Source organism: Opisthocomus hoazin, chromosome 3 (genome assembly GCF_030867145.1).
Source record: "Opisthocomus hoazin isolate bOpiHoa1 chromosome 3, bOpiHoa1.hap1, whole genome shotgun sequence".
NCBI classification, from domain to species: Eukaryota; Metazoa; Chordata; class Aves; order Opisthocomiformes; family Opisthocomidae; genus Opisthocomus; species Opisthocomus hoazin.
Window position 1 is genome coordinate 16388023 of NC_134416.1, and position 15905 is coordinate 16403927.

The 15905-nt window shown below is 41.1% G+C and overlaps 1 protein-coding gene across 3 annotated transcripts in view; it reads left to right on the forward strand.

The window, feature by feature from the left end:
• SAMD12 (sterile alpha motif domain containing 12) overlaps positions 1-15905 on the forward strand; it is a 187508-nt gene that overhangs the window by 17684 nt on the left and 153919 nt on the right. For all 3 annotated transcript variants that reach the window (XM_075415648.1, XM_075415650.1, XM_075415649.1), the window contains exon 2: positions 4558-4736. In XM_075415648.1, the coding sequence (XP_075271763.1) occupies positions 4558-4736 (179 nt within the window). The remainder of the gene's footprint in view (positions 1-4557; positions 4737-15905) is intronic.

The following is a 15905-nucleotide window of genomic DNA, read 5'->3' on the forward strand; positions in this document are numbered from 1 at the left end:
GTGGTGTGAGTTAGCATTAGCTAATACCAGGGTAATGAGAAGTAAGAACCAGGACAAGTATTTTAGCAAAAAATTACTTTATCTGTAGGTAGAATCTTTTCCAGATGAATGCCATCAAGTCCTGAAAGAGATTTAAGAGAATCAGTGAAAAGGGTCAGAGCAGTTGGGTTGTGATAAAGCTGGTGTTTCATCTTGCTTTTCTACAAGCTGCTTGGACTCAGTACTACAGGACGTTAACCCTGGGTGCTGGCAGCCCCCCAGCCGTTTAGTTTTGCATAGTCAATCCGGAGTTTAGAGCTGGCCTTATCTAGCTAAAATTATATCAGGTGCTGATTTAACAAGAGAATATGTTATTATTGACCAAACGTTGACATCTTTCCCTGCTTTTAACAAACCTTGAAAGGGAGCAATTGTGGCTCGTATTGACATTTTAATGGAAATATGTATTTCTGTGTGGTAACAGGAAATAACAGACCCATGCAAGCAAATATTCTTGTCTTCTTACCCTATGTGTAGCTGAGAGTTGGAGGCAGCACTAGAGGGAAACAACAGAGCTGGCCACCTGAAGATGGCTCATGACAAAGAGCGATTAACTTTGCCGAGTGACTGAGATATTTATCCTCAGCTCTGCTTTTGTTTGCTCCTGCCCTGTGGTCTGCTGTCTCCCCATGCTGAAGCTCTTGTTCTAGGTGTGTCTTCCTTAAGGAACAGATGCAGTCTGGGTGGATGGTAAGCCAGGACTGTGATGGCGTGAAGGAGAGAGATGAACTCTTTCCTTCTCCCTCTACCCGTAGGAAATAAAAGTTATCTTCCCCCTCACCCCCTGCAATATCAGCAACTTCAGAAGTCTTTCCTGAGGCAGTCTGTGTTTCTTTTCAATAAAAAGGTCATGGGCACGTATGTAATTGCTGGCAGCCTCTCCAATTTCTTCTCTCTCTTTTGTATCCTGAAGGAGCACACTATAACGCATTGCTGAAACAGCACTAATGTTCATTACTCTTGAAAGAAGGATGGGCTAAGAGTCAAGCATTATCTTGCCATGTTACTTTTTTTTTAAGCCATCCAGGTGATGCTTATGCTACCATGTTACTGGAAACCTGGATCATTTGCTCCCTGAAATGCTTGGTAAATCAGTGCAGTAACCCAGAAAGCTTTCCTTGTCCGCCCCCTGCCACCCTCCTCGCTGACCTGTGTTGTTCGGGAGCACTGGGAAGGGAGGAGGCTGCAATCCGCAGGAAGCTTGCTGCTGGCAGTGTCCTTCCAGGCAGTGCGAAGTCCCACTGTGCTTGGGGATTTCTCTCTAGTGAGCACTGGAAAGGGTCTGACAAGCCAAAACCTGCCTGGTTCTGGATGCTGCTGAGGTGTGTTAGCATTTCAAAGGTGTATGCAGAAGTCTTCCTATTCAGCTAGGTAAGATCCTTGCAGGGGACAGCTGGAGGTATTTTTACGGACCGCATTCCATACCAAGTGTCTTTCATTGTTAATTTCCAGCTCTTGCTGAAGCACGGAGTGGTGGGAGTACTTCTACAGGGTGGCTAGGATATCTCCCATTTTTTGTGAAGGAGGGATTAGTTTGGCTACTAACAGAGCAGTGTCCATCCTCACTGGGCTGCAAAAAGTCTGTCTTGGTGGATGACATCCATCTTTTCTGTGGTCTGGAGGATAAGCAAAGTAGTCATTATTCAGGTAGGTAAATATGATCTAGAGGAGATGATAGATAATTATAGGTGGATATGATCTAGGAGAGAGAGAGAGTTTTTTGGTGTCATAAGACACACTGATGTAAATATAAACCACACAGTAGTATCTCTGAAACCTCCCATGGGAGCTTAAAAGCCCCAAAGACTCCCTTTATCATAACAGCTTGCCAGATTCTGGAGACTTCCCCATTAACAGCAATACAGTCAGAGAAGGTAAAGCCTGTTAGCTGCACTGCAAAAGTAAAAAAGGATTTTGCATTTTCTCTGACACAGAAAGAGGTCCTGCAACAGAAAAATTGAGCAGCAGCTGTGTTCAAGTTCAGTTCCATCGCAGTCTTGTAACCATAACAAAAGCAAAATCCAGGAAGGGGTATGTATGGAGTTTACCAAGAAATAAAGGACTTAAAAGTTAGGAAATGCCTCTACTAACATTATTAAGGTTATAATTTTTATATATATATATATATATAATGAGTTTATATTATATAAGGTTATTTATGTTTTGGATTGACTCAGTGGTGTGGCTGGGAAAATGAGTAGGAGGAAAGGAATGACCTGAAGACAGTCATCTGTTTTGCCCTCCTCACCCTGAGAGGCCATGCCAGAACGATGGGATTTGGTTTTGCATTGCCTCCAGCCAACCTACAGAATTGGTCTGAACAAGGAAAGAAAGAGACTTGCAAGCAGAAGAGCTGCAGCTCGTCTTAGGAGAGAGGTCCTTGGAGTTGGTTTGGGAAATGAGGCTCTGTAGCAGCTCTCTGGGTATCAGGAAGGAGTTGCAGATGCCTGTCGTACTGAAATGAGATGGGAAGACGGCAGGTAAGAACAACAGCCAGGCAGACTGCTGCAGACCCCTTATGTGCTTTTTTCCCATTTTAAAAGAAGAAATGCTCTTGGTTTTGAGAAATTTGTGCCTGAAGGGGAAATCCAGGAGTTCCCAAAAATCTCGGAGGGTTTTCAGTGCTTTTAAAGCAAAATCAGAACACTCCATGCAAGGCCTTAGCAAATGGAGAATAGAAAGGAGACATTTTAACTGGAAATCCTTCTCCTGTGAAGGTCTCTGGAGTAGCCAGTAGAAACCCTGCCTCACCTCCAGAATCTCTGCATGGTTCACCTCTTCTGCTTCCTTCCCCAGAAGCAGGGCTCTGCAGGGTTCAGCTCTGGCCATGATGTAGTCTAGTGATTCCTCCTTCTCTCCCTTTCGTGCCGTCTGCTGAAGAATTGACTATTTGGAGAGGGATCTCTGCCTCTTTCCCGTAGTGGTAGAAGTAGTCCAGGACTAACCCTGATCAGGCCTTTGAGTTCCCCGACATCTGCTCACAATGAAACTGAAATTTAGTTCACTTCCCATTTTCAGTTTTGTTTACTGGTTTTCTGTGGGCAGATTTTTCTACTTTTCTACAGAAAGTGGCTTCAATTTGTAATAAAACCTGTTGTAATTCTTTACTGCTTTCCATCAGTCGGTGTTGTTAATGAATTACCCTTCATCATCTTCCTTTGACTTGAGGTGTTTCCATCCCTAGCTTGCAGATGTAGGTATTGTAGTACTTGGACAGATCACTTATCTCTTACAAATATTTGGATGTTTTTAAAAATACCAAGGAGAAAAGGACAACTTTTTGGCCTTTGCTTTAATTTTGCGCCAAGGAATTGCTGTAATTTAGGCTCAAAGTTTTCAGTGAAGACTCTGGCATTTCAGGTGAATGGATTTTCAAAAGGTGCTGTAGCTGAAGGACCCTTTGCCTGCTCGAGCTGCTTAAGCCCATTTCCCGTGAGAGACTTTCAAGGGCTGATCTGTAGCTGGTGGAAACTGGCAGTTCTCATTCCTTCCCCTGCTCCCCACCCTTTGCTTCTAAGCCAAGCAGGAGTAAAAGGGCAGTTTTTATTTTGGCTTTACATTGTGTTTTGGGTTTCTATTCAGGTCTGTCAAACGTTGCACCACGGTATCTGGACAAAGTTCTTTTGCGTCCAGGGGAAGTTGGGACCATTAATTATGAGTAGCGCTAAAAGTAGCGCAGTTACCCGGGAACATTAGTGCAAAAATCGGATACTTGCATGAAGGGGAAGTTGCCTCGGGATCCATGCATTTTAAAATCCCTACGTGTGCCAAGAGGGTTGTTGAGGCTGCTCTCTGTGTGAATGCTGGAACTGAGAAATTTTGGAGAGAAAACGATTAAACTACTGCCATAGTTCTAAACGTGCATTTCTATGGTATGGTTTGCATTTGTTTTTTTTTTTGCCTCTAGTTGTGTTTCCTTATTCTGCTGTCATTAGTCCACACCTCATTATAGGCTCCTAGAGACTACATCCCTCTTGCTTGTTAGGATGGTGTAGGTGGTAATTTGCAGTGGTACAAAGTGCTGAAGGAGAGAGATAATCAGCTGGGTAAGTCATTACTCTCTGCAGAGACTGACTTGCTGGCTTGCTGAGCACAGCTTACTTACCCCACATTGTTTAGGACCTAGAATGTTGTAGTAATTGAAAATGTAATAGAAAAACTTTAATTGCTTGCCTAGAAAAGAAAAAAGGTATGGCTGAACAATGAATATATGGGATATATTGTCGTACCCTAGTAAAAGCTGTAAGGTAAAGGTCCTGGACGCTGTAGTGAATCTGGCAGAGCACAATTCAACACAGTAGCCTGCACTAAACAGCCTTATGCGGTGCTGCATTGCCTCTGATTTTCTTTCTCAAGTATCTCACCGGGAATTCATGTCAAGGCACTGACAGTTCTTTTGCCATGATCTGGCATAGCTCTGGTTACCACGTGGCACTTCTTAGTACTTCGTGGTGAGTTTGTAACATTGGGTTCTTCTTTCCTAAGCAGTGTTTTCTCTGTCTCATATTTTTTTCCCAGCTATCCATTGCAATCTGAATCCAAATGGTATTGATCACCCTGTCTCCACAGAAGGTATTAATCTGCAACTTGAAGGTGAGGGAGTTGAATCGCCCTCTGTTAAGAACACTAGTACTCCAAAAGGGCCTGAGTCAAAAGAGACACCCAAGAGACAACAAGTGGAGCCAGAAATATCTAAGGTAGGTAGGTCTGGGTTCTTATTTATTTTGGTGAGTTTTAAAGGATCCAGGCTTCTTGAAGTCCTGGCTACTGCTTGAAAAGCATTTATCATCCTGTTAAAGGTGCAAAAGTAACAGTCTGAGGAAGTGGGTGTTACAGAAGCAAGGTATTGCTGTGGAGTTTTAGCCCACTGATGTCTCGATCGATGCATTATTTTATTTTCCTCTAGATGAAGATCATTAAAATAGTGGTATCTCTTTTTTTCAGGCACTGTTGAGACTTTTTTCCCCAAATGACTTGGGTAACAAGCAGAATAGGAATAGATATGTTTTTCTTCAGTGTTTTTTGTTTGGTTACTTATTTTTTGCTGGGATGGGGAAAAGAAGAGAAATATATCATATTCTATGGATATATGAATATATGGATATTTGTATGGGTGACTGAGTGTAATAAACTGTTAGCTAATTTTAGGTAAAATACCAGGTCATTTCTTCATGTCTGGTATGTCAGTGAATAAACATACTTCAGAGGTGAATTCCTAAAGACAAAATGAAGTGTCTGTTCTCATTCATAAGTTGCTGTTTCTTTGTGTGCAGCAGACATGATGACCAAGTACAGGTGAATGTGTGTGCTCTGGATGCTTTGGGTATAGGACAATAGTTTGCAGTATTTTTCATTCTAGTTAAAACCATATCTAACAAGAGAATGTTAAAAAAAAGTAAATAAACTGGGAGAGATTCTTTGAAAGCCTTATCAGTCTTTTTGATCTTTAAAGGCCTAAAACCAGGGGTTTGGAGGTGATATGTGCAGAGTGGAAAGTTGAGTTTTTACTGAATCTGACACTTTGAGAGTTAATAGAGCAAACAAAATGAGTGTCTTTTTTTAAGGGTCAAAAAAAGGCAATAGCAATTAATTCAATGACTGAACAAATAAGAGTATTTCCTACTGTCATCAGTACAATAAAGCTAACAAATAATATGCATACAGTTGTCATGTACTTCACTCTTACAATAAAATAGCATTAAATATTTCGAGCAGTAGCCGTGGCAATAAAGGCTTGGTATGAATTCTCCATTCTGATTTTCATCTAAAATATCTAGTTTTAAATGAGTACAATTTAAACTCATTTCATTCTGTCTTAACTCGCTGCACTAGATCCAGTGTAGGCTGGCATTGATCAGAATCACTGCTACTTGCAGTCTGTTTTGGGGCCAATTATCAAGCACGTTGCTGATTTCTCTTGAACTCTTTGAGAATGGGTTTGTGCTTATTGCTTTGAATCATCCATTTGGTAACAAGGCCACCAAATTTTGGATGGGCTTTGAGACAAAGCTCAGCTAATAATGATTTACCCAGCTTTTTGAAGACAAAGACAAGCTAACCCTGTCCATGTTTCAACATCACCAGATGAAAATCTGCCCTATATTAAAAGCGAAGGAGGTGTGTTAAGCTCAGAGGAGATCTTACAAGCTTGGAAGTTAAGTGACGCAATGGGGCTTCCACTTGAGAATGGGTTCATGTGTAGTTAACGTGGAACACAGATCAAGCTTGTCTTTGCTTGCAAAAGACTCATCCTAGTGGAAAATCAGGGTGAAATATATCAGTAATTTAATGTAATGGAACCAGTTTCCACTGTCTGATCTGTACCAGTTGGACGGATGAACAGGAAACAGCTTCCAAAGCTGCCTTCGCTGGAGATAGGTGGAGAGGAGAGGAAGCGTAGTGCTCTCAAAGTGATGAAATCAGCTGCTGGTTTCCTACATCTGATTGTACTAGCTTTATTTAGAAAGTTTGGCATGCTTCAGATTTTAAAAACAAACCACCAAACAAAACTAAACATTTTGCTTGATGGAATAGCTTGGCGTAGTAGTATCAAGCTAATCAAGTGGACTGTGTTTCTGAATGTATTGCTGCCTTGTTAGTAACTTTGTTTTTTACATGTGGTATTAACTTAGTGCTGGTTTTCATCTGGATTCATATGTTATAGCCTGAGGTGGCCTGCTTTTTCTGGCTTGTCCTGCCTTACATTTAAAAATTGTGTTGCTTTATCCTCTAGAATATGAGTATAGAGATGGGTTTGTAACTTGTGTGGCTTTAGGGGTTGAATTAAGCTGTCATTATGAAACTTTATCCATGCAATTATATCTGTACAGTGGAAAGATGAGCAGGAATAGAGGAAAGTATCGTACATAAAACATTGTGGGCAGATGCATTTGTTTTATATTTTGTCATTGCTAGTTTGTTTTTTTTTAAAAAGGTTTCTTTGCAATCCTATGTATTCAAACAAAATTAACAGGTACCTCATGTCCACAGCAGTAAGACTTACGTTGCGCAAAGCCATGCAATGCATTGAATGCAATTTAAGATGCCTTATAGACTATCTTCTCTGCTTGCAGCTTTCTAATTTGTCTTCATTGGGACCAATTCCAGCACTTTAAACCCCTGGCTGCTTTAAGGTTTTGCTGTCCAAAGAAACAAACAGAATCTCTTTTCTAATAAAATGCGTCCTCCTTTTCCTGTGCTCAGCTGTGGACTTGTAGAACAGTAGTAACTCATGGGCTGCACACAGATTTGAAGTTCCTTTTCTTGCAGCTACAGTAATGTAAATAGGGGAGTACAAGTGTTTGTTTCTATATTTGGGATGCAGACAGCAGAAAGTGTAGCATGAGGGAAGGATCACACATTTAGAAGTTCTCGATGAGTATGGAATCTAATTTTTATAGGCTGACTGAGGTAGGGTTTTAGTGGAAAACGGAACAATGATCTTAGTCTCCCTCAGCTGGTTCCCTGAGGAACCACCTTGTTACAAATGTGTGCAAGTCCAGAAAAGGCCAAGATTATTCATATCTAAACTGATGTGCACAATCCAGTGAGACTCTGGTAACGTACACGATATAATACAAATTAAGGAAATTATACGAAGTGTAAAAGTACTTAGCAGCTTTTTTGTTTTATGTATTTTAAAATGTGTATTTATGTATATAAATATACACACTTTCTTGGTCAGTAATTGATTCTTCAGTATTCATGGTATATAAAAAAAATCATGCAGTGGAGTGGACACTTCTACAGAGCAGAAAATTTCACTGGAGAAAGCAAGGATGGTTTTTAATATATGTACTTTATATGTATTATTTTTTTAACACATTCTACATCTAACCTTTGTTGTGTGTGTTTTCTGGAATTCTTATCTTTTTTCATTAAAATGCTACTTCTAGCTCTTATGTCTGGTCTGTTTGGTTTTAATATCGTAGTTATCTCTAGATAAACAGAAGGGGTCAGGACATTTGGAGTTACAGACTAGAGTTCTGTTAAAAAAAAATTTAAAGTTTTACTATGCTTTTGAAGTTCTGTACTTCTCTGAGGATAGGCTTGAACAGAAGACAACTTTCCTGACAAGATCCAGAAAATCATCTCTTACAGAAGTATTCACTTTTATCAAGGCTTCCCACGTGTTGCACTCATAAAACCCTGTTCATTGTGAGCGTGAGACCCAAATCTGGTCTGTCACTTGTTACAAGAAGATTATTTATTCAGGGAGTTTTGATTCTCGAGTAAGGTGTGCATATCTAGTGACACACTTTGTCTCATTATGTGGTAGTAGCAGTAGCTATACTAACAAAGCCATAATAAAGGCTTTCTAATGGCAACCACTACAGTTAGACCTTTTATCTTGTGTTAGCAATGGCAGGTTTTTTATCTGGCTTGGAGACAAATTAACAGTCCTTTAAAATGTTCGTGAAAACTATGAAAAGAAACTAGTAAATGAAGTGAGATGGTTTTTTATCTTGCCTTATGTTGAGAAGTGCTAGATAGACACCAGTAGACTATACTTTTTGTTGTAGTGTAGCTCATTAATTCTTTTGGTTGCTTTTGCTTGCTTTAAGAAATACTTTTCTCAAAATGATACTGAGCAACACTGAAGGGCTGACTGAACTCAGTAACAAGAGGATGAGAATTGATCTCAGCTTACTGGGCCCGGTTCAGGACTGATGGGGTGGGAGCAGCTTCTCTGGGGAGTTCTGCTCTGCTTGGGAAGTATTTGGGGTTTGTGTTGAGTGTGCGATGAAATGCCCACGCACAAAAGGGTGAGGTGTCTGAGTAATAAGGGTGTTATAAAATTCTTCTTAGAAATATAAGTGTTTTGTCAGTTATTAAAAAAAAAAAAAAAAAAAAAAGAGTCCTGGTACTGGTCTCTAACGAGAAAAGACAAAGTAGTTTTCTAGAAGAATTCTCCAGGTTTTTTAATCGGTACATTCTGCTTCACAGTGTTTAACCTTTTTGGTCAAGCTTATAAAGTGGGTTGGATGAGAGAGTGTTTGCCAAGCAGTGGTCCTGGTGATGAGTATGATGGAACATATGCATTCTTCAGCATAGCTGCTTGGTATGCTAAGACCCTCTCCCCTCTCCTTTTTTTTTTTTTTTTCTTTTTTTTTGCAATTGGTTGAGAAACACCAGTGGCCACTTGAACTGGGGCAATAAGCTTCTACCATTTTGCTTTGTCTTCCAGTTATCCCCCTCTTGTGAAACTACGGGTCGCCACAGGTTGTGTGAACAAGAACCCAGACTGGGCTGGCTGAAGCTAACAAATGTTTCTCCCATTGAAGCGAAGGTTCAGCGTAACCCCCGCTGGGCTATTCCACCCCTCCATGTTTTGCTTTAAAATTGCGTGGCAGGGCGGGAGGGGGTTTGAATTGCAGACCTCTGCACGGATCCCAGTGGAGGTGCAGAGCCTGGATGGTGAAATGGTACTTTACCGACAGAAAGCTTGCTTTTCTTTTTGTGGAGAAGTAGTTAACAGATTACCAGTGTCCACATCAGATCACCAGAATGAAAGCTGATAGAAACAGTGCGAGTGTGTGGTTTTTTTAAAAAATTTTTTTTCTTTTAAATTCTTTTTTTCTCTACCCACTCTTTGACTACAACAGCGACAAAACTCCACTTACTGCATTGGGTCTTTTCTATGACTAGCAAAAGTAGGTACAGAATCTGAGTGTACAGCATGTGGGAAGTGGATTTAAAAATATTTGGTAAATGTTAATATCAAAAAGCTGAATAATTACACTTCAGGGCAATGTGCCTTTCTTATGTCTCATTCTGTGATTATTAATAATACACAATAATTAGTGTGCTCGCTTCTATATTCATTTTCAATAGACTTTTGTGTGTTGCATAGTTAGAAGTATGCATGTTGTCTTGCTTTCAGGTGTCTAAATTGGGGGCTGAAATGTTTGCAATGTATGAGTCTCTTCCTCTCTCAGCCTGTCATTCGTGATTGTGGCCTCTGGCTGAAGTCTGAAGTTTCAGAACCGTGCAGTGAGCAAGTCTTCCATCCTGAGTGGGGAAACAGGAGTGCTGGATGACCCTGTACCTTTCAAGCATCTGCAGCTGACTTTTTGTTCTCACTCTGAGGATTTACTGGTGTGAATGAACTGCTGGAGTAACTCTACCTGTAGTGCAGAATGTATCTGCTTGGTTCAGAATTTACCTTGTCACGAGTCAGGAAAACATGAAACATCTTTCTGCTAGGGTCCTGTAAGCCAGTTTATCATAGGAGGACAAATGCCTGATTCAGAATCCAAGCGTATTCTTGCTGTAACGTGTTTTTCCCAATTGCTATGTCATCCATTCTTGTTATAAACGGTGTAATATGAAGGTCCACATTTTTGCAGCGAGGTTTATACATTCAGCATAAAAGATCTGGCTTGTCCTGTTCATCCTGTTCGTCCTGACTGCGTGCCTGGGGATTCTGAAATATCATCTGTCCTGACAGCAGCCGCGTGTAAGGGGTAGATCTTGCCTGAGTTAGTTTGTTGTGCTCCGCCCAAGACAGTGAGGGGAAAAGAAGGGCATCTGCAATGGACCATTATTCGTTTCCTTCTCCTTCACTGCCCATCACATGGTGGGATTATTTTCCTGTTGCTTCTCTTCTTTCTCCCCATAGGAAGTCAAAATAATTAGCTCAGACTAATATTTAGCTCTTTAGATGGGTATCAATAGAGCAGATGAAGTTTACTTACAAAGACCGCTACTGACTGACCTTCTAAATTATCTAAAGGAATCCCTTCTGAAATTCATCTGTACCAGCATGCTCCATCTGTGACTTCACTCCACCAGGTGATAACAGGAAGAGAAATTTTGGTTTGTCAGGCTTTTTACAGCTGGACTTTCACCAGAAAATCAATGATGAAAACATTTTCATTGGTTGCATGCATATAAAGGACGGCAAGGTGTTGGCCGTGGGAAAGGTGCAGTCTGTGACCCCGTGGTGTGCTCGGGGCTGCACAAATGCCCAGCAGAGTGGTGGCTTCTGCCGCAGGGGGCGAATGCAGTCGTCCTCGTGTAGGGCAGGCGAGAGCAGATGGTTACGGAGAGGCAGCTGAGGGAGCATAAGGAGGGAAATGTACTCTGATCTGGCTCCTGTTGTCCTGTGAAAGCTATCAATGTGAAATTTGTGTTCTTTCCCATTACACTGGTGTGGAAAGGAGCAGCAATTGCAGTACATATTAGCAAACATAAGCAGTAAAAAGCCATGGTAGTAGTCTAGAAATAAGTGGGATGTCTAACACTATAGACACATGTAGACACAGGCATGTTATTTAAAAGAACTTCTTCTCTTCGGGGGAAAAAGAAATACAGATAAAAAGATGGAGTGGCTTTTAGAGGAGAAAGCAATTCCATACAGCGTGTGGATGCATAATGTACTTACAGTGCCAGTTCTGCTGCTTGCCTCATTGTGAAGCTACTCCACAAAGCTATCCAAACCCTCTGCTTTCACTTTGAAGCTACTTTAAGGGCTTCATGGAGATTGCTTCAAAAATAAAGCACTATTTTAATGATACAGCTGCCTTGATGGTGAAGGAAAAGTATAGAATCACTCGGTGAAGAAAATAATAGCATTGTGATTAGAGAGATTACAAAATATATTATAGAACCAATTTAGCATTTAAAATGGAAAAGCAGTTTAATGCTCCACTGCTGGCACTGCAGGTTCTGCAAATAGTGCATCTTATCTGAGTTATAACAGTAATTTCATTAATCTGCCACATGTGTTCGTTGGACACTTCTGACAAAACTGATTAGCAGTTGCTGTAGTCCACCTTTCTTTTTACAAGTGGGAACTTTTTCCTTTTCCATTTTGAAAAATAGCATAATTGCTGAGCATCGGGAGTGAAATGTGTCACAGTCACAAAAGGGATGTGGGACTGTAATAGCCTTGATTAATGTCTGAAGGGCATTCCTCGTGTTACCCACCTGTCAGGCTTTCCCTCGGTGCAGAGGTGCGCTGAGGAGGGAAGGGGTTTCATTAGGAAGAGTCTAGAAAAGGGTGGCCTGGGGCAGAATGGAGTCTGTCTTCCCCTCTGTTACCGTGGGTGGAATTGAGGTTGCTGATGAGGGAAACTTTAAGTGTCTATGTGTAAGCTAGGTGTCTGAACTCCTGTTACATTTGGTGGAGATCTAGTCAGCATGCTCAGAGGAGCGTAGAGGGGCATCAGACTCCATCTGAAGTGAGGCTGCTCAGCTGAATGTGTCCACACTTTGGGGACGGCATCGACACTTGAGTTTAGGTATTTGGATCTCAAACTCACTTCTGTGCTCTGCCTTACTAGCTAATTACCCACTGTGTTTGATGTTGAGATGGTTATTAATGTCTGATGGAAGTGAAACCTGGTGTTAGGAGACTATTTCAGAAGCTGCATGTACCTCCAAAATTATACTTTGAACACTTAGGACGGGCTAGTCCCATGTATACGGCTGTCAGAAGGATGATCTTCTGGCAAGCAAATACTGCTTAATTTGAAAAAAAAAAAAGTCTGTCTTTTGGATTAAAAGGAAATGATTGGACTGTGTGTGTTTCATTTTTCCCCTTTCTTTTTATTGATCCTGCAGTTCAGAAGCCTGTTGCTCTTCACTAGAAGTGAAGTTCTTGCTCTGTGGCTCAGTTTTTCCACCTGTAAAAGAATAATGATAACTAGGACCAGTTAAAACTTCTTTCAGTAGAAAACTGAGATTTGGAATAAATTTGCTACCAAAGTTTTGTCTTTTACATGTGTATGTATGTAAAATTGATTGTCCGAAAGCCCTGCAGTATGTCCCTGAAAACTGGAAAACATTGGCTTGGTCAGGCTGCCTGAGAATAACAAACGCAGCAGCACGCTTGCTGCCTGTTCCCATTCCTCTCCATGGGACAGGTTCTCTAGCTGTTCTCTGTGGTGGGTAGTGGTGAAGGCCTCCACTGGTGCTTTGTCTGTGTCATGCCTCTGATTTTGACAGGAAGCATTTGGTGGATGGGGACTGGAGTGTGCATGGTGCATGTCTCTGAGGGATATCTTCTCTCATTTGGGACCCCTAGGCACTGCAAAAATGCCAACAATAGCGGCCTCTGAAATCAAGGAGGCTTTTCAGTATGCTTTCATTTCACACTTGGCAAATACTGGTTCTTTTTAGCTATTTCTGAATGTGGACTTCTGTCAGAAGTGTTCCTGTTTTATCTCTGTTCCATGGTCAGCTGCAGATTATTGTGTAGCTGGTGTGCCACTGCAGGGAGCAGGGTAACAACTCCCAAGTGGTAGAGCAGACATTTTCTATGATGCTGTGTATTATCTGTGGCGCAAGTGGAAGGTAAGGAGAATGTCGTGCTTAATAAGAGACAATTCTTCCCTTTCCCTCTTGAATATTTTTGACCAACTGATTTGTAACTAGCGTGGAGTTTCCTTGGCTACGATACCATTAAGTGAAACTTTGATATAGTGATTCAGCCTGGGGATGGCTTTAAGTGCCTGCATCCTCCTCCTAGTACTTCTGTGCTTCTAGCTATGTTGATGGGGTGCTTTTAGATTGTCATGAACCACTCTGGGCATTTGCAGGGTTAGTTCAAAACTAAGAATGATATCCAAGTAGGACAGACTCTTAAACTAATAGGAGTGTTGTACGTTGGCAGTGGGAGAGCAGAGGGAGGGAGGAAGCGGTACAACAGTATGTTTCTTTGAATTTGGGAGGTGTCAGTGTTAATGTGTAGCTGAGGCCTTCAGCACTTGCAAAAGACAAATGCTGTTGGTGATGGTGGCATCAAGCATCAGAAGTCATTTCCTTGGAAGAGATTAGGGAATGTAAATCAAATTCCTTCCGCAAATCCACAGTTTAAGAAGAGAAAAGGGATTACCTTCTGGATTTAGGCTATTTACTTATTTTAGTTTTTGAACTGTCTATTGTTCTGCTCATGCAAACCTGTGACGTTTTCCTATTCTCTAAGTATACCAGCTGTCATCTTTGGTCTGCCAGCCCTGTGAGACCCTACAGACCAAAACATAGCCATCTTCTGCCCACCAGTTCAATCCTTACCTGCCAAATTGGTCTTGTTACCCCTACAGCCTGTATCTTTCTGTCTTCATCTACCCCCCTATGGAGAGCAAAGAGTTCATAGAGTCAAAGGGTTAGCTACAACCAGTTAAGACTGATGTAGTACTCAGTCTTGCTTTGCAAAGTGTTGCCTGAAATGGAGATGGTGATCCTGGTCCCTGTGGTGCAGTGCTCCTCAAGCCCGCTTATGCCCGATTCAGACTGAATAACCAACAGAAACTACTTAGGGGTTCCCACCAGTCTGACTGCGAGTGTGCTACAGGAGAAGCTCACCGTGGGTTGCAGGAGGCAGGCGTGCCCATCTTACATCCCACAGCAGCTCGCAGATGTGACCCTTCTCCTTGCAACCTCAAGAGCTGCCACAGTAGAAGCAGCTAGGGCTATTGGGGAGAGGGAGCAAGGCCACTGGTTGGAGTCAGAAGAAGCTGCTAAATTGGCCATTTCTTACAACATTTCCTGCCTACCTGGAGGCTGCCGCACGACTGCTAGCAGTCATGAGTGTGGTCTGGAGCATCAATTCTTCCATCTCCCTTACCTCCTAGTTCCTTTCCCAGAGATCCTAGTTATTGCTGGTAGGGGCTGTTCTCGGAAGATGTACCTGGTAGAACGAGTATTTTCAATTTTACCAATATCTAGGAATGAATATTGTGATGATGCATCAAGCTGCATTTCTAGTGTTAAATCTGTCCTTGGCATGCATATCTAAAAATAGAAAACCTTCAGCTCTGAACAAGGTGGAGTTACTAGGTATCTTGAGGCCTTTTTTCCATCCTTAACACAGAGAATCTCATAAGTGGGTATTATGTTCTGCCCATTTTCCCTTTTTCTCTAATGTTTGTAAGTGCATCCATCAACTACTGATGACTTTGCTGACCTAGACACTCTCTACATTTTTTGCCTTTTTTTCCTTGCTTTAAACAAAATCATGACAATAAAGTCTGTAGCTAATGGTTTTAGAACTGCTGTTAATTCATCTTTCATTCAAGGCTGATTGCTTTCAATCTTAGCAGTACACTTTAGACTGTGAAGGATTTTGTGAATGTGTTTTCATTATGAAAAGGTAGATGTGATTTAACTTCAGCATACCTATGCTGATACACAGTCTTTTATCTAAATAAAGCTTGTGTATAGGTTTGAAGATGTATTTTTAAATAATCAATATCCTTGCTGATTAAACAGAAAAACTTTTTCTGGAGATAAAGACTGTCACAATTGTATGTTCTCCTTTAAATATAAGACTGTCTCAAACTTACTTCTCTTTTGGTGACTCAGAATTTTTGCTTTTTTTCGGGTTTGCCCTAAAGAACAAATAGCTTAATTGTCAACATTTCAGAATAGATGGTGATTTGTGAAGTTGATGAGGAAAACTGTGTGTTATTCTATTTACTAAGCTTTCCTGAAACCTTAATTGTTGACTGTAGAAGAAGAATCTGAAGTGCTTGTTAAGGTTCATGCTTATTAAACTGTCACTGCTGTTTTCTTTTTCTGTAGGAAAGGCTACTTTATGGCTTGCAAACTATAGTTAATTGTCCATAGTAACTGGTAAGCAGAAAAGTTTTTTGCTTGAATAATTACCAGCTTTGTTTTCCATAGCTGTTGTTTCATGTTCCCTTGCTCTCTGTTGAAGTAATACAGTATTGGAAAGGTTTCATTTTTACACAGTATTTTTGAAGGGGAGACAAAAAACAAAGAACAGTGCCAAATGAAATGCTCAGATCTGGTAAGCATGCAGCGTGTTGATCTCAAAGTCAGATGAAATTCAATTAGTTGTAACTGTCTATTAGTACATATTTCCCCTTTTGCCGGGAGGAAAACAGTGTAAGATATTA